Here is an 18302-nt window from a genome sequence, read left to right as displayed (position 1 = left end):
GGATAGATTTGCAGCACCCTCCGAAAATACCAGCTCTTCGTTTTCATACTTTTTCACTGCATAAAAATAATAGAACAGTTTTTCTGTTGCAGAGAACTCAGGAATACTTTAACTATGGATTTCTATTTGAAATCTGTGTTTTTCTTGGGAATCATGCTAGCAACATACCAGTGCTACCATTGTGTGATGCTGGCAACCAGAATCACCCTTGAGAAGATCTTGCCACCCTGGTTAAGAATCATTGGACTAAAACATACCTTCCATTCTCAATGTGAAGGCCTCAAAGGGAGATTAACTCTTTAGTGCCCTGTACCTGCACCACAGAAAAGTAATTTTACACCACAATCAAGTCACTCATTCTTCTTTTTGATAAACTAAACATGTTGAGCTCTTCGCATTTTCAAAAGCATTGCTTACCAACATTTGTTTGCCCCTAATGCCAAAGCAAAAATATTTCTTTGTGCAGGGAAGTAACTTTTTTCAATTTAAAAAAAATCTTGAAATGAATCAGAGCTAATCTTCGTGAAAAACTGATAAATGTGTCAGTTAAAGAAGACAGCTGGATATAATACATGCATATGTTTTATTCTTTACTATGCTTTAGATCAGTGGTTTCCAGCCATTTTGGACCAGAAGACTACTGTCAACTCTTAAAATTAGGTATAGGCCACTATGCATTCTCATCTTCAAATTTTAATAGAAAAGGGAAAGTCCGGAGAAATCTGCACACCACTTAGCAGGACCTTCTGGTCCACCAGTCTGGTGGTCTGCTTTAAATATTTCCAGCAACTCTAGTAAATATCTATATAATATTGGATAGGTACAAGGCTTCATATCATAATGCTCTTAATAGGGATATCCCAACGGACAATCAACATGCATTACTAAATGCAAACTCTAAGTTGACAGCAGGAGCGGCAGCAGCAGCAGCAGCTGCTAGGCAGCAGCAATCCTTTCATTCAAGAATGACAGCCTGCTCAATGGCGTCCAAGGCCTCTTGATAGCCTGGTGAATCTGCAAGGTTGTCCTTAATTGGGTGCTGTGGAATGGCTTTGGTGGTCTTATCTTTGACATTAGAAGATCAGTTCAGAACCTCTTGAACATGTTCTTTCCACTGTGCATGGATGGTGGAGCTCTTTTTATATAGTGTTGTTCCATCCTCAGAACTCACAGGAAAGTCCCTTTGTGTGCTTGGCCCATAGACAGCTTTGGTTGCACTGAGGAAACTACACATACTGTAGCTGTCTGCAAACTTTTGTAGCTCTTTTGCTTTGTCCTCCCACCATTTATTCATTTGCTCTCAGATTTTACTCTGGGTATCAGCTTTAATGTGACAGCAGGTGTCTTGCTTCTGTTTGGAGCTGATGTTATTCTGCCAAACTGTGCAAGTGGAAAGCAGAAAAAAGAGGCTTTTTCTGTTAATGAGAGCTTAAATTTCCTTATTACTCTGATCAAACCAGTCCTGAAGTTTCTTTGTGGAAAAGCCTAGAAGCTTGAAGAGCCTTTTAAAAAGATTATGTAATAATGTTATAATAATACATGGCATAACTTTGCACTACATAAAAATGTACAAAATAACATGGAAATACACTGTATTCCACATCTGATGTTTGCTTCTTGCTTTCATACTGATTTACCAACCTCTATTTGATTGTCAGTATAAAAGGAAGAACCTACATTGAATTAAAAGGAGTTATGTCTGATCACTGATAAATTTAGTACCAGATCTCTGAAATTCATAACTGAAACCACTAACATTTTGGAAACTGCATGAGTCCAAGAAATTTATGATCATTCTGACCTACTACAAATACAAGTAATTTTCATTGTGTAGGAAGTACATTGTAATTGGTGTCCTGAAAATTACTGAACTTGTGGCAAATTCACACATTTATTGTATTAACTAATGCCCTCAATAAAAATATGGATCTACAGTATTACCGGAGATAATGCAAGTTTAACTAACATCAAACAGGGGAGCTTCTATGAATCTTTTAGTTTTGCTTCTTAAAAAGAAACTGATTGCCGTGGCGATGATACTGCACTCTTGTAGGGGCACAATATTTTTCTGAAAGCATTCCGAAACTTAATATGACAGAGAGGATAGAGAAAAGGATTCACAGAAGAATTGAGCCACAAAAACCAAAATGAAATTTCATACAAGTATTTGCTGATGCAATTTCCATTGCAGGTTGCAAAAATAATCATGAGCAATGAATATGGTGCCCAGCAAAGGACAAAGATGCAAACAATTATGGCAAGTGACTTTGCAATTTTTTTGTCTCTTTGCAGTTTGGAGCCAGTCTTCACTTTGAAAGTTCCCATAGAATCAGTTTCAGAGGGACGGGAAAGTAAGTGTGATGGTTTTGGTCTGTCAGACGTTGGCAAGTGCCTCTGTGACCCTGAAGTAGAACAACTCTTCTCTGTTTCAGAATCAGAAGAAGATGCGTCTTCCTTCAACAAGCAACAAAGCCACCATACTTGGCTCTTGCTCTTTGGAGACTCAGAAAGCTCTTGGGGAATTTTTCTCAGGCGATTTTGAATGCTGTGGAAGATTTGTATATTGAAGTAGGCCACTAAAATTAAAGGTATGAAGAACTCAAAGGTTGAAGTGCCCAAAAGAAGATGCCAGTTGTAAATGAATTCAGCATAACATTCGTCATCAGGTACAATGCTGCAGCCAACCACATATTCCCAAATGATAATTGCTGGGCCATAGAGTAAGAATGCAAACACCCAGATTGCCACCATCATTGCACTAGCTTTTGACGTCATTCCTGGGTTAGTTCTGTAAGACACCTAAAAGCAGAATGAAAAGTCCACCTTGAGAGATCTTTTAGAAACTAGTGTAAGTATTTTGTAAAGCAACTTCTGGAACCCTAAGACAAAATGTGTACTTTAAGTCTCTTGTTGTCCAGAACACTCATGCTTCTATAAAGCCAGGGAAATTTTTATTAATGTATTTACTCCAATATGAGATGAGGGTTTTCCCCCCAGTCAGCATGGAGGAAAAAGCCTTTCATTTTACATTCATATACAAGGAAACCTCACATTTTTACTTCCTCTTCACTTCCATAGCTGAGCTGTACCTTTCTATCCAAATTTCAAGAATTCCTGTTTCCCCACCAGCCTTAAATGCCTGGCAAACATCACCAAATTGGACCCCAAGCAGTTTTCCCCAGACTCTCTCTGTTGCCCCATCTCTCAGTCTGTCACATATCATTAGTGTGGCCTTATCCTCCATGAGGTGAAGCCAGACCAGCTTGCCCTATGCCTCATCTATATATAAATTTTTGAAGGGTCCCAAGACTCATGACAAAAAACACATGGTTCCAGTCAGGCAGGGGGTGGAGGGAAAACTAGCACATGGATCTTTTGTGGAGCACACATGCATACTGAGCAGTGTTGAGCTGTGGGGTCACCATGGCTTGAAATGCTGTTGACTCTTCTGGGACAAAGCCCAAAAAACTATATGGTACATCATGAGCCTTTTTGACTTTGGACAACTATCAGACATAATGGAGATACCCTTCTTCCTGGCCTTGAATAGCCTGGTGTAGTTAAAAAGTGAAGTTGCTTGCACTGTGGGCAGGTTGACCACTGAGACAATCCACAAATGCCTCCAAATACAAGGATCATGACTGCGCAATTTAGAGTGATGGGGGACTGCTCTTGGGCTTTCCTTCTAGCTTGTTCCTTTGGCCTTTTGGCTAGGGCAGGGGTGGGCAATTATTTCAGGTGAAGGGCTGCTTAATGAGTTTTTGCAAGCTGTCAAGGGCCACAAGGGTAGCCCACTCCTTGACAGGTGCCCCGCCCCTCTGGTTACCATCTTGGGACCAGAAATCCCACCTCCTAACACCTGACCTTTGCCAATGGAAGTCCCTCCCCTCGCCCCCCAAAGTACTCCTTTAGGGACAGCAGTAGCCATTTTAGAACTGGAAAAAAAAACAAATATACTAAAAATCAAACACTGACAATAGCATATTTTAATTTTATTTCTAAAAATATTTTTGTCCTGATTTGTGTGAGTTTATGTGGTGTATATAGAGGTGACTGCATAATAGCTCAAAATAAGGTCTTACTCTTGTATATTGTAGGGGAGCAGGGTATGAAGGGTTGTTTATGGGGCTTGCGGGGGCTGTGGGTGTGTGCATATGTGGATGTGTGTGTATGTGGGGTGTGGGGGAGGCTGTGGGGATGTGTGGATGGGTGGGTATGGGGGGGTTGTCTTATGCTATGGTAGACACAACAGTAAAAATACTGTATCTTAGAGTACCATGATATCTTTCAATCTCTAGGTAGTGTCTAAATTTAAATACAGTTGCTGCTGCCACTAGAAAATGTAATCCAGGTGGATATGCATCACCATCATCTCTCCTATGCAAAAATAATACAGTTCAATCTTGTAAAAATATAATTTAAATATTCTCTTCAAGTGTCCACTCAGCTAATATCTGATATGGAATTTAATGTCTTCCTAACTTTATTCATATTTTCAGTATCCTGCAGCATAATCAAACAAGTACCTTGTAAGGCCATCAAAGTGGCAGTCAAGTCTTTAGCAATAATGCAGCCCAGGCTTCTTTAGTTGAGCCACTGTATACATAGTTGCATAATTAGATTATCTTTTTTTTTTTAAAAAACTGGGCCCCCTGCTCTGTTGATGTAAAGGATGAACAGCACTCACTGAATAAGTAACTATTCAATAGTTTGTGTTCTTGTCATTGTTCAATGTGTGTCCCCTGCCTTAGTAGTGTGCACTCTTCAAACCTCCCTGCCTTTTCTATAGGGGTGTGGGTTGTAGCCATCTTACTCCAAGGACATAGGCAGACAAGGTTCTTTGGGTAAATCTGATACATTTTATTAGACCAACTAAATAGCTGGAATTTTTTTTCTTAACAAGCTTTCAGGTTTAAAAACCCTACGTTAGGCTGAAGAAGCATCCAGGAAGAGCACACAACTGCAGATGCTTCCTCAACCTGACATAGGGTTTTTAAACCCGAAAGCTTACTATGAAAAATGTTTCCACCTATTTAGTTGGTCTAATAGATATCAGATTTACCCAAAGAACCTTGTTTACCTCTTCTATAGCATTCAGCATTGTGACATGCAAGTACTTCACAAGCAGTAATAAATTCATCTCCACAGCATCCTATGAAGTGAGGAAGTTTTATCATCCCCATTTTACAGATGGAGAACTGAGACACAGAAGCAGTGTCAGAGGTGTACAGGAATTTTGGATCCCTGATTTTTCCATGTATTTAGCATGTTATAAAACTGCATGCATTCAGAACAGAACTCTTGGTCTTAGCTGCAGTTAGGATCATTCAGCACATCATTTGAAACCTTAGCTGTCACGGTCTGGACACATACAATGAGAAAAACAGTTAAGGCCATCTGTGAAAAGTTTCATACAAAACAACTTGCCCAGAAACACATAAGAGTTATCCAGCAGATGTAAGTCTACAACTGAATTGTACAGGGCACTTCAACTGCCTTAATCATGAGATCAGACCTCCTCTTCCTACAGCTCCCACCTCACCACCTATGTTCTTTCCAACTTCTGACTTAAAGGCAGGCATTCTAAAGATAACAAATCTCCTTTGCCATAGTACCCTAAATACCATCCGCTGTCGGTGCTGCACAAGGCAGAGGCCCTGTGGAAAAATAGCATGTGATTATGTAATTACAGACTCTATCATTATGCCTATTTCCAAGGTGCTTAAGTGAAGTTACACAGGCAGTCTTTAATTTGGCTTTTCCTAAATTTGGAGTGTTTAACTTAGAAATCTTGTTTCTTATATCTAGCAATGTTGTATTCAATTCCCTAGGTCTTTTGAAAAAGAAAGCTTATAAAACCCCAGAAACTCATCACAATATCATATTGACAGCCATAAGGGTATCAACAGGGTCAGCCCTACTGAAGTCTACCGCACAGACATATAGGGTAGGAGCTAACAGAGATATAAACTGGGCATTTTAGTGGGTTGCCTCTAATCCAGTATGCCAACCACTAACAGAAGGTAACACATATTTTGCCGCTAATCTTCACAAATATAAATAGGGATCTACCCTATTTGTAATTTCGTGCTTTTCACAAAAACTGTGAAAAGAAAGAGTTTCTGTGAACCCTGCAAAAATAATCAAACAAGTTTCTGTGAACCCTGCAAAAATAATCAAACAAGGTGATCTTGACAATTTTGGCAAGGAATCTCCGGCGGGGGGGGGAAAAAAACAAAACCAAACACTTATTAAAAATGAAATGCTGGCTCACTCTCCAGTGGTCCTCAGGGTTGCTGTGGCCCAGGCTCACAGTCAGCTGAGGGTGTGGGGCGGGGAACTGCCAGCATGAAAGCAAGCAGCAAAGATGCAGGCTACCTCCCACTACTGTTTGACCAAGAGGACTGCCCATCACATGGCCCTACTCCCCACCCGCCCCCAATCAGCAGCAAAAGTATGGGGCATATGATGGACCACCTCTTGGCCAATCAGTGGTGAGGGGCAGGGCTGTCAGCTAATGAGTGGCAGGGGAAGCCACCATGAAAAACCCATGAAAATGGTGCCATGGGCTGTTTGTGGTCCATGATTTTGCTTTCATCTCAGAACAATTTAGGTAGATCCCTAGATATATACCAAAAACAAAGGAAGAGCGAGAGTCTGGGATCTTAGATTCTCTTCCAGGTTCAGAGAAAAGTAAATGCTGCTGGTTATAGACTCTCATATCCATTGTCCACCAGTCTGTTTTTTTATGGAGTGGATCATAGAATCATAGAAAATTAGGGTTGGAAGGGACCTCAGGAGGTCATCTAGTCCAATCTCCTGCTCAAAACAGGATCATCCCAGCATGCTACTTGCTGTCCTTCAGTTCCCTGTCCCAGACTCAGTTGTCCCTTGCAACCCCCACCTTGTAGTCATCTCTGAGTCCCAATTTCCTCCCTTCTCTCCATTCAGCTCCTTGTCTTGGTCTCCTCTACCACACCTCAGCAACCCTTCACAGGCCCAGTATCCACCCCACATCCCACTTCCAATTCGTCCTATTCAACTCTACCACATTATTCCTGTGCTTCCTCAGCCCTTCATCCCAACACCACTCTGCACTCCTTTTCACTACTTGGGAACTTTGGAAAAATATTCTCCCTGCTCCTCAGTCCTGTGCCACAGCAGCCAGAAAACTGCTCAAAAAGCCCTGTTCCAAGCACAGCCCAACTGGCCCTGCACTACTTACCCAGCCTGCAGGACTGGAAGGTTACGTTTCACCAACCTAAAGCAAATCTTTTATATTTTCTTATCCTTCTTAGTAAAGTGCTTTCAAATCTATGGATGAAATGGTTAATACTTAGCTGTTGACCATTACGGCTACACAAAGCTATATATAAACCTCAGTAGTCACACAAGGCTAACTAGGAATCTTATACTTACAGCTTTAGTAACTGACAGAAACCGATCATAGCTTATCAGGACAATGTTAAATACCGAAGCTGTGCACATTAGATAATCAACAACAAGCCAGAGTTTGCAGAGGCCTCTTCCAAATGGCCACTTGCTTGTCAGGATATACGGGATATATAGAGGGATGCAGAACGCACCTGTGGGAGGAAATAACAAGAACTTAATCCAGAGATTATCATCAGGATTGCATCTGGTGCAAATGTGAGCACAAGACAACATGGTAAGAAATTAAAACAATGTTAATAGAAACCAATAGAACTGTAGAGGCTGAAGTTCTTGTATTCTCATGAAATCCAAAGGGATTCCTGGGCACTAGGTTTTAGCATGGGTTTTTATGCACGGTTCATTTTCTTGCCAACACACCATAGTGCTGACTTTTAGTACAATAGTCCAGACTTGTATCACAACTTAAAGGAGTAGCTGAGATATCTTTAGCCACATTTTTAAAATCCTCAATCTGTGCTAAATGACTGGAGTCATCACCCTTTAAATGCGTGTGACAACAGCATCTACTACAACTCCAGAAGTACTAATTGTAGAAGCATATTGCAACTTCAATATCCATGTAAACATTTTTCAACAATTTTCTTAACCATACCAGTAACAGATTAAGAGATCATATAGTGTATTAAGCATATTCAGGCCACTTTTCCCACTGATCTTAATCCTAACTTGGTAAAAAGATAGAATACATTGGTTAAATGCACTGAAGCACCATCGTGCCCCAGCCAGCTAGGGCAGCATCTACACGTGTGCTACTTCACACAAAAAAAACTCCACACAAGGTAGCATTTGTATTTACAAGTACTTTGCTACTATGGAGTTTATCAGCTTTGTGTGCCCTAACAGAGATGCACATATAGATGCCAAGATGTTTACTGTGCAGTTAATTAGTCAACTGTGCAGTACATGCCTATGTAGATGTACCCACTGTGAAATATTTAGGAGCAACATACTGCTGTTGGAATGCTTAGTATGCTCTTTTCCTTATCTTTGAAATCTCTTACATTTGCCATCATTCCCTGGAGTCCATCAGAAATAAAGCATCTGTGGCCAGAAGGTTGCTCATGACCACTGTGAGGCCTTAAAAAAATCCTTTGCTCAGAGAAGGAAAGACTAGTTCACTTGTTTACTACTACTAGCTCATTACCACTCTTGTATCAGTTCTGTTCTATGATAACCGCATTACCCCATGCCATCTTAGGGGTTGTTATACTTAGACTCAAGATCATCAGCCATAAATGCCTCGGAAATAGTAGCTGAGGTTATGGTTTAATCATCCAGAAATTCACTGCTGATCTTATGTTAATGCTTATTTAAAAGCATTACATACTCACACCAAATGATTAGACCACACAAGTAATTAATTTTCTATTCTTCACAGAAGCCCATATGAGAAGACACATTGGCACACAGAATGCTTGAAAACACTGACTGGTTACAGCTAGTTGGCTTACTAGTTTAACTGTCAGCCTATAGTTCAATAAATAGATAAAAGACATTTGCAACATATACATGATCTACTAGCAAATGCATACTCTGTTCAGTCTGACAATATAAGGGGAAGAATTTTAAAGGTAAATAAAACTCAATCACGACATGTAACAAGCCAGATCTTCAATATTCATGTAAAAAGAAAAAAAAGTCAGCAATATAAATCTTACCTTGTCTCAAAAATACTGTTAAAAGAAAGATTACATTCCTTCATGGTAACAACTTACCTACTATAAAGTCAGAAATTGCAAGATTAAGAAAGAAATAATTACTCCGATGTCTCAGATTTTTGTCCACAACAAAAGCCAGGATGACCAAGGCATTTCCAAGGGCTGTAATAAGGATTACTATCACCATAAGAATACCTAGTAATGCCAAAGTCCCCACTGAAAAAGTTGGTTCTGAATTTGTGGCTGAAGACAGACTTCTGTTACATGTTGCAGACATATCTACAGCTTTATAGCACTGTTATATTCTGGATCCTGTTCAGTTCACTTCATGAAGAAAATCAAATCCAGTGAATGTATCCAGTTAAGCTGACGTAAATAAATAAAGTTAGTAAAATAGGTTGGCAAGAAGATATTGAAATATATTTAAAAAATTTAAAACACCAACTGTGAGATTCTGTTCCTTACTAAGCCCGAATTTTGTAAGACTTCCTGGTTATAAAAACCAAGAGTTATATAGCTGAAATGTTCCAAAAACTGAAACTAAAGGAAAGCCACTCTTTACAGTACAAGCAGGTTTTAAGTACAAAATTTAAATGCAAGTACAGTGTTTCTCCTACAGGCTACTCTTTATCAATTGAGATCAGGAAGTCAAGTTAAAAAAAAACAAATTCCTGCTTTCTCTTTCAAAACATTGTACGTGTTCACATTAGGTGCGTGTCATATTTTCTTTAGAATTTGTTTCTTGTTTTCATGTTTTGTACAGATACTTCTGCTGAAGAAACAAATAGGTTTTATTTCCAATATTCTCAATATTCATCTGACTGCAATTAATAATGTTTTTTTTCTATTACAGTTGGGTTGAAGTCCACTGTGCTTGGTTCTGTAAAAATCATACAATACAACATAATCCATAACTCCAAGATCAATATTTTTAGATGATCCTGTTTACACAGTATCTGGAATTCAAAGCTTGTAGGCTACAATGATACCAAGACTGATACTAATCAATAAATCAATGAAATAGTTGCAAACCTGTCACTGACCTCAATCATCCAATGAATAAAAAGATAATTTCCTAGAAAGGGGCCATATCTTGCCCCATTAAAATAAGTGGATGTTGACTATTGACTTCTGTGGGATTAGGATCTCGTCTCAGCATTGGTGACAGAAATAGAATGACATTTGCATGGATATGTTAGATTCGTACTTGTAATTTATCCATTTATTAGAGGTAGAAGACATTAACACCTCTGACAATCCAGTCACCTTTATCCCAGGACCTGAATGGATTTGGGTGTCCAATTTTAAACATGTTTGTAAAATGCTGGCCTCAATTTCTGTACCCTGTTGTGAGGAATAATTCCTTAATGTTTGCAAAATGGTTTGAGAGTACTTTGATTTAGGGCACTGTAAAAATGCAACAGCATGATTTTTCCAACTATCTGCATACATCAAATTTTAAAATATGTTTTTAAAAATTCACTTCTGCCTTAAGTTTTGTTATCTACTTACAGATATTTGCAAGTGTTGTAGTAACCACAGTTGTAGGCAACAACTACCAAGCAATTCTGCAAACTGCTTTCTGCCATCAATACCGAAACTAATCTAAACAAAATTAGCACCAACTTCAATGAAGGATTTTCCACGTAAGGCATACTTTTCCACCTGCAGTATGAGAAACGACAAGTCATACAGTGGACTACCCAATGATTTTTCCAGTTGGTAAAGCTCAAAAACAATTTGAGAGCTAACTGCTTTATCACCAAAACACACAGACACAACAGCCTGTGAGAAGCTGAAAGGGAATTATTTAGGCTATGTTTTTGTCAGAAGTTCAAGTCTTGCAATGGGATCAATGGAATTCCATGTTAATCAGTTTCACCAAAGGGGAATATGGAATTTGAGTAACTCCAATATTGCTAGAGAAAAAACTGGGGCTGGGCATAACTACCAGAGATGTGATTCAAACCCATTATCAATCTAAAAAGCTTTTCTCCCTCCCCAATATTCATCCAACAAATGCGTGCAAAGGATCATCGTATCCATTTCCAAACTTTTTTATTAAGCTATACAGGCCTACTCCTTCCTTTCCTAGGTAAGTTTCCATTCCTTTAAGCATCCTAGAGGTCCTTCTTTGAACCTATTCCAATTTATTTTTTAAGCTTAGTGACCAGAACTACACACAATATTTTAAATGGGATCCTATCAATTTTTCACTAACAATGCTTATTGAGTACAAGAACACCCTGCACAAAGCTTTTTTGCATCTCATTAGAGCTCCTTAATCTGCTTCTCAGACCAGATACACCTCTAATAGTTGCCTTGAAACTGACAGTACAAAGCTGTTTTCTAAAGCCTTGAAATTGATGGCTCCTACTCAGTGTCACCAATTATGTACAAGTAGGCATAACCAATTACATACAATTACATTGCAAAGCAGACAAAAAGGCTGAAGATTTCCTATGTACTTAAGCAGTTTATACATTTAAACAATGTTTGTTACAGTGGAAGCAATAGGCAAAAAGTAGGAATTGGTATCATATTGTATAATTAAGTGAATTATACACTTATCCTCTGCACATACAAGTAGAGTCCAGTGTACTCCAATATTTTTCAGGGAAGCCCATAAAACATTTCAGGTTACAACAACAGTTCCCTGTTTTCTTGCATACCATGTAAGCTCCCAAATAAGACATGCACCTTGTTTTTGGGAAGGCAGAGTAAAACAAAAGAGATTTCCAGTTATGGCTGGAATAAAAATAAGGCTAGAGCCTAGTCTTCAGCTCATGCACCTGCCCTTTCCTGCTTAACCAAAAAGCTGAAACCATAGCTACTGCTGAAAATTGGTCTCTGAGCAGATCTATGATTTTAAAAAGAGCTAAAAACAGTTTGCAAAGCAATGGAATAGGAGAGAGACCAGGAGCAGCTAGCATACAGCAAAAGAGCCAGCAGAAAGGTTAGTTTTATTAATGGAACATCAGGACCATTAAATAGTAGAGACTATCATAAATACCATACAAGCCATTAAGTCAACTGATTTCCTCAGCCACTTAAATAGAAATGCTGCTGTTGTAATCAGGAACAAAGTAGAATGCTTTTATTGCAGGCAGAAAATCAGATTCCCTGGTTAAGACATGCACCTCAATTCAGGGGGAGGAATTTTTTGGCAAAAGGTATGTAGTTTAATTGAACAAATATGGTACTACCAAAATGGGTCAGGCTTTAAGATACTAAAATTCACTGAAGGCAATAATATGTATTTCTCCATAAAAGCAAAAGTAAACAAATATCCATTTATTTTGAGCTAAACTATATATTTGCCAAAAACCCTGACTAAAGGGGCAGCAACAGACCATATTGTGAATCAGCCCAAGTGGAATACCCTATTAATCCCTTATTCCATTTTAGGGCAGTAAATTGTGCCAAATAGACCACAGACAACCCTCCTTCAAATAACAGCACAGCTAAACCTGGCATGGAAGAGGCAAAAATCAAGGTTCGGCACACGCTCCCTGCCCACCTCCACAAAACAGAAAAAAATTGCTCTGCAGAGGGTGCTATGGTCCAGTACCATGACTGCAATTTAAAATTATGATTTCTTATTCAGAAGGAGAGAATCCAACTGTAGGCACAGATGGAAAACCACAGTTGTGCTCTGTGCCATTAGCTCTAAAACAAGAGGGCAGATTGCATCAGTGGCTGGCATAGTTATAAGGATGGAAAAGACCCTTCCGTTTCGTTCCAGTTAATACATTACCACCAATCTAGAGTTTAGCGGCACAGCAAGATTGGAAAAAGCATATTTTTTAAATTATATTTCATTTGATACAGCAGAAAATACTTAGGAAGCATGTGAATCTAGCTACACTGTCAGGTTTATGTGAAGGTACGAATCCATGCAAGACCAGAATGTGTGCCTGCTGTGCTTGCTGTCATAAGAGCAGAGGTAGCATTACTTCAAAAACCCTGTGACCACATGCAGCCGCTGAGCCTGGAGGTTTTTCTGATCAGCATTGATTTGAAATAGGTTGGCTTCCTGAAGGTAACCATCTTTTAACAGTGATTCTCATCAGCTACTGAGACATCTCTGTGCTCTAAAGAAGTTAGAGCAAAAAACCATTTTTGTAGTCCAGTTTCTGGGGACGACAGTTCCATAGCTTCTTGATGATTCTTTGGTTTCATGAAAAGCTACGGGAAGCCATCAAGGAACTATCAATCTGGTGTTAGGTTCTGATAGAAATTGCACTTCCCTTGGCATCTAGCATAACAGTGAAAAAAGAAAAAACAAACTTCCCTGGCATATATCTTCCAGTTGTCACACAACATTTCTGATGCATCTTAGAGGCCTTCACACTTACAAACCAATACTAAAAACTTGATCTCTCACATCTGGTGACCTATGCCGGCCCATACACCAATACTCAAAATCAGGGGTGCTCAACCTCTGGTCCATGGGCCGCACCCCCTCCCCTCCCAGATGGCTGGATCAGATCTAGGCCATGCTCCTTCCCCACACAGCTGGATCAAGGCTGTCCCCCCCCCCCCCCCACACACATACATGAGGTCAGATGGGGACTCATTACACCTGCTTTGGGCACCAAACAGGGACCACCAGGTGGATCTGGCCTGGGGATGGATTGGGCAGCACTCATCTGGCTCACAAGGCAAAAAGGTTGAGCATCACTGCTCTAAATTATAATGCAGAAATAGGTATCTGCAATCAAATGTTAGAGCACAGCCCCCTTGAAGCTCAGACAGTAGTCCTAACTACAGCATGGAACAGGGAGTGAATGAAAGACAGCATTGCACAACTCATAATGCTGAAGAGAAAAAACACTCTCTTAAAAAGCTAATTTCCAAGAAAATTTTTTGTGAGTTTCCACAGAATACAGGAAGTTTTAACTTAGATAACTTCTTATGAACAGAAAAGCAGAAGAGGATGCAAATATCTTCACTGGCCATCTCCAGACAAAGACAGTTGTCTTCATGCAAAAATGTCTTTGTGCAAAAACAAATGCAAAAATGTCTTTGTGCAAAACCACATTTTGTTCACTCTGATGGTTTGCTATTAGGAGCATATTACTGGCATTCTGTCCAACTATCATCACTTGGATAACAAGCATTTTAGGCAAGAAATAAATAGCCTGGACTAATTTCTTTAGATTTTCTACTGAGCAATTATTTGGACTAAGGCATATTAACCTCTTGGAGCTCTCTAACAGTCTTATAAAAAACAGTACTTTTAATGTATTCAAGCAATTTTCATGACACTGTGAATAGCTGCTCAGCAACGTTAATCATTTACATACTAAAATATATTAACATTTTTTAGTATTATTCAATCAGCTCCGAACTAGAGACTTCCATGTATGTCTTTTCAAGAATTCTCACTTCATTTAGCTTTGCAAATCACTTACTAGCCCCCGGAATGAAAATTTGGTCTACCGTATTTTTGGAAAAATATATAGGTTTAAAAAATGACTAGTGGGAATATTTATCAGTAGTGTGCCGAAAACAGACAGCAGTATTTTAGCTTCAAAAGACTCCATCAGTAAAATAATTAAACAAAAGAAGGGATAGTACAGTCAGAGAAGATCCAAAAAACTGCTTTAAATTAGTTCCCCTACAGCTTTCCCTTTACTAATTACAAAAGCAGGCATCAGACAAAACACAAGAGATATTACAAAATTAGGTGCTGTAGCTGAATAAAGGTAAAAGTCAAGAAATCAATGCAAAAAGTTTATTTTCAAAGATGCTGATAACCTGCAACTCCCTTTGTTGTAGTAGAATCTGTGGTTATTCTGTATTTTCAAAAACAGTCAGGTCATTAGGCTCCTTTGCTGCAACTTCATCCTGACTAAATGCTAAAACGTTCTCCATTTCTGCAAGGCATTTTGAAGTAACTTGTTTAATTAGGCCAACTTTACACTAGGACAGGTTGGTGGCATAAGCTACACTGGTGAACTCTAGACATAGATAGAACTCAGGCTGGCAAAACAGTGGATTTGCTGCATAGTTTATATCACTTTTACAAGCCAACAATATCACAAACATATTTTATGCTACTATGACCGTATCTGCACTATGATTTTTCTGGTATAGAAATGTCAGTACTAAAATCATGCCATTAACTGATATCATTATCCAGCAAAAGTTTCAACTACAGACCAGGCTAAGAAAGTAGCTTTACTGTTAAAACTTAACAGAATTCTAGCAGTTAAAAAATAAAAAAACAGTAGAAAAGAAAAATATCCATCAAATTATCCACTACATCCTCTGCAAGTAAGGGATAAAGTATAAATCAGTGGCTCCCAACCTTTTTTGCTGCAACCCTAAATCCAAGTCGCAACCCCCGCCCCCTACTCATTCATGCCTGGCAGTGCCAGCAGAACCCAGGCTGCACCAGGATTGCAGGGAGCAGTGGTGGCGAGAGCTGCACAGACCATGTGCTGGGACAGCCCTGCAGGCAGAAGGGGCTGAGCGTGGAGCGGACCTCCCACAACCCTGATTTGGGTCATGCCCTGAGGTTGGAAGCCACTGGTGCAGAATCTAGTTTTTTATATTTACTTCTGCCAGTCTCCACATAGCAAGTCCTTAATACCAAATGACTCCCTTTTATAGTACCAAGGCTTAAATTGTTAATGCATTACAGAAAAATCCAGCAGAAGGAGAAATAAAGTTACTGAAAAAATCTATGAAATGCAATCACTAGGACTAATATTTCATATGTTTATAATTAAATTCAAAATATGTTTCAAAATTTGTTTCTTGATCTAAAATCATTGGCTCTTTCAGTTTCACAGCTCACCACCGATAAATTCAGCCAGTTTTCATAATCTGACACTTTCAGCAAATCCTCAATAAATTAATAAAGTGATTCCTTTACATTCCTGTAGGTTGACACTTCTTCCAATGGTTCTTTTATGTCATCAAGCAAACTCCAATGCTGTGCTCAACGACGAAGCAGACGCAAGAAAGTCCATGTAGCAGTATGCTACTTGCTTTCTTCTCAAACATATAAAGTTTTAATAGACAATATCCTAAAACATAATATCTTACAAAAACAAAAGTTACAGTACCATCATTCCAATGAAGAACTCAACTAAGGAGAAATTAGGGCAATTAAGGGAACCTATACACATGCTCCAAGGTGGGGGTGGTGTTTTAATTAGAGCAGAGTGGCTCTTGGGAACTGTTCTAATTACAGCTTTCAACGAGCTTTAGTTAAAGTGCCCCCACTGCCATTCTGAAACCCAAGGGTGCTGAATACAAGAGATGCTGCAGCACGCTGGAGTATTTTGATCAGAAAGCTCCAACACACTCAATTAATCGAGTGTGCTCTGACACATTCTAACTGGAACATGTCAGAACATGTGTAAAAGTGCCCTAAGATTCCAGTACAAAAGAGGTATTTGATTAGTGATGGTACAGAGGACAGTTGATCCATATTCTGAGTTACTTAAAAGGTGAAAGCTATAAAGTACTGGTTTTGTTACGCTTTGGAATTCATTGTAATGTATGAATGTATGGCAAAATCATTTGTTCACATTCCCCACTCCAAAACAACTAAGGTAACCACAGAAGAAAGTGAAAATGCTGCTAAGGCCATCCTAAATTTTCTGCTGAATCTGATATGTCTTTTTTTAATGTAGGACTTTATAAAATATGTGCAAACTGAACGCTGTCAACAGGTTCTTTTAAAAATTTATTAATGTTCAGATTTCTTCTTGTTGTCCTTCCTTATTCTTCTGTTCTTACCCAACTGTTTAGACAATTCTTCCTGAAAGAAAATCAAAAGAAATATGACTATAATCTATAAAGACAGCTGTGCTCTCCTCTACACTGCTAAGATCTTTCAGTCATACACTAGGCACCAGTTATGTTATAATGAATTTTAAATATTGTTCACTGAGATTTGTAACAATTCTGACTATGTCCACACCAAGGCTTTGTGATGGCACAAGTATATTAGTTAGGGACCTCAACTCTTCAAATCCTAAATGGGCATGGCTATGTCAGAAGTCTCCAGTATAGATACAGCTAAACCTTTTCTAGAACAGGAGTCCATTTCCAGGAGAGTAATACTGGTATATTACACTGGCAAACTGTTCCTAGTGGGATTGCAGCTACATCAACAATAGGGCATGTTAAATTGGCAGAGTAAAACACCTTCCCTCTGAAAACAAGGCTAGAGTAGTAAAAGCCCAATTTTAACACACCAAAGGATTCTGCCTACACGTCTGTGTTGGCAAGGATCACATCTGATCACACCCATGACCAACGCAGTGTTGGCAGAAGTCGGAAAGGTAAATGTAGCTAATGTGGATTATCAAGTCTAAATTCAATAGTTTTCCTCACAAGGAGAAATTAGCAAGCTGAAAAAAGGATTTCTTCACCTTTCACCTGACAACACTGAAACTGGTGTTTGGGGGATTGCAATTACAACTGCTCCAATTTTTGTGGGTTCTACTGTGTTAATATGTTACAAAGGGTCCAGCTGAGGGCTATAAATTCAGCTGGCTACCTAAACAGTGGTCCCAGGCACTTCTGCGAAAGGATATTTCTTACGCTGCAAGCAACAGTACAGATGCAATGAAGGGATCTGCCTTTATGGCCCCAACAGACTTTACATGCATCACACAATTTGTGCCACATATGCAAACAATCTAATCATGCAATAAAATGACAAATGAGCCACAAACATGTTCCACATTAAATGTGGAGGTGGAACATTTAATGTGGAACATCTTTGTGGCTAGTTTGTATTGAGCTTTAATTTGAATGTATGGCATAGATGTTATTAATTTAAAGGGCATACAAGGAGTCTAAACTAGAGAGCCGCTCCTCATTGATGGGTTGCCCACTTACCCTTGCCACTTTGGAAATTGGCTCCCCTATGCTGGGCTGACTAGGCACTCCCTTTAAGTTCTCTCTTAATGTGCCAGCATGTGGGAAATGGCTGCCTAATCTTAGGCTCCCCACGCACTTTTAAAAGGTGCACGTGCAGCTGGGAGCTGCTGCCTGGTACTGGGTTTCCAAAGTACCAGCAGACATGAATTGGGATTTATCCCACATCCTGAACACCTGGCACAACAAGATGTACAATTTTGGAGATCCAGAATAAAATCCCAACAAATTTAAAATAACATCTCCCAGGCACCTATGTCTCACATAACTCAAGTCTTGCCT

The 18302-nt window shown here is 39.2% G+C and overlaps 2 protein-coding genes across 2 annotated transcripts in view; both read right to left on the bottom strand.

The window, feature by feature from the left end:
* Window positions 1-564: 564 nt before the first annotated feature.
* Window positions 565-10814, bottom strand: HRH4 (histamine receptor H4). Its single transcript, XM_019547146.1, has 3 exons — window positions 9171-10814; window positions 7420-7586; window positions 565-2799 (listed from the first exon to the last, which is right to left on the bottom strand). Exons 1-3 carry the CDS (start codon window positions 9388-9390, stop codon window positions 2008-2010), a joined length of 1179 nt encoding a protein of 392 aa, XP_019402691.1. The 5' UTR covers window positions 9391-10814; the 3' UTR covers window positions 565-2007.
* A 5995-nt stretch (window positions 10815-16809) lies between these two features.
* The window catches only part of IMPACT (impact RWD domain protein), a 40469-nt gene continuing 38976 nt past the window's right edge, over window positions 16810-18302 (bottom strand). Inside the window, exon 11 of the mRNA XM_019547135.1 lies at window positions 16810-16893. Within this exon, the coding sequence (XP_019402680.1) occupies window positions 16822-16893 (72 nt within the window). The 3' untranslated portion in view covers window positions 16810-16821. The remainder of the gene's footprint in view (window positions 16894-18302) is intronic.

The sequence above is a fragment of the Crocodylus porosus genome, unplaced genomic scaffold (genome assembly GCF_001723895.1).
Source record: "Crocodylus porosus isolate Cpor-Errol unplaced genomic scaffold, CroPor_comp1, whole genome shotgun sequence".
Taxonomy (NCBI): domain Eukaryota; kingdom Metazoa; phylum Chordata; order Crocodylia; family Crocodylidae; genus Crocodylus; species Crocodylus porosus.
The sequence above is the reverse complement of the archived record's forward strand: the minus strand, read 5'-3'. Positions and strand labels throughout refer to the sequence as shown.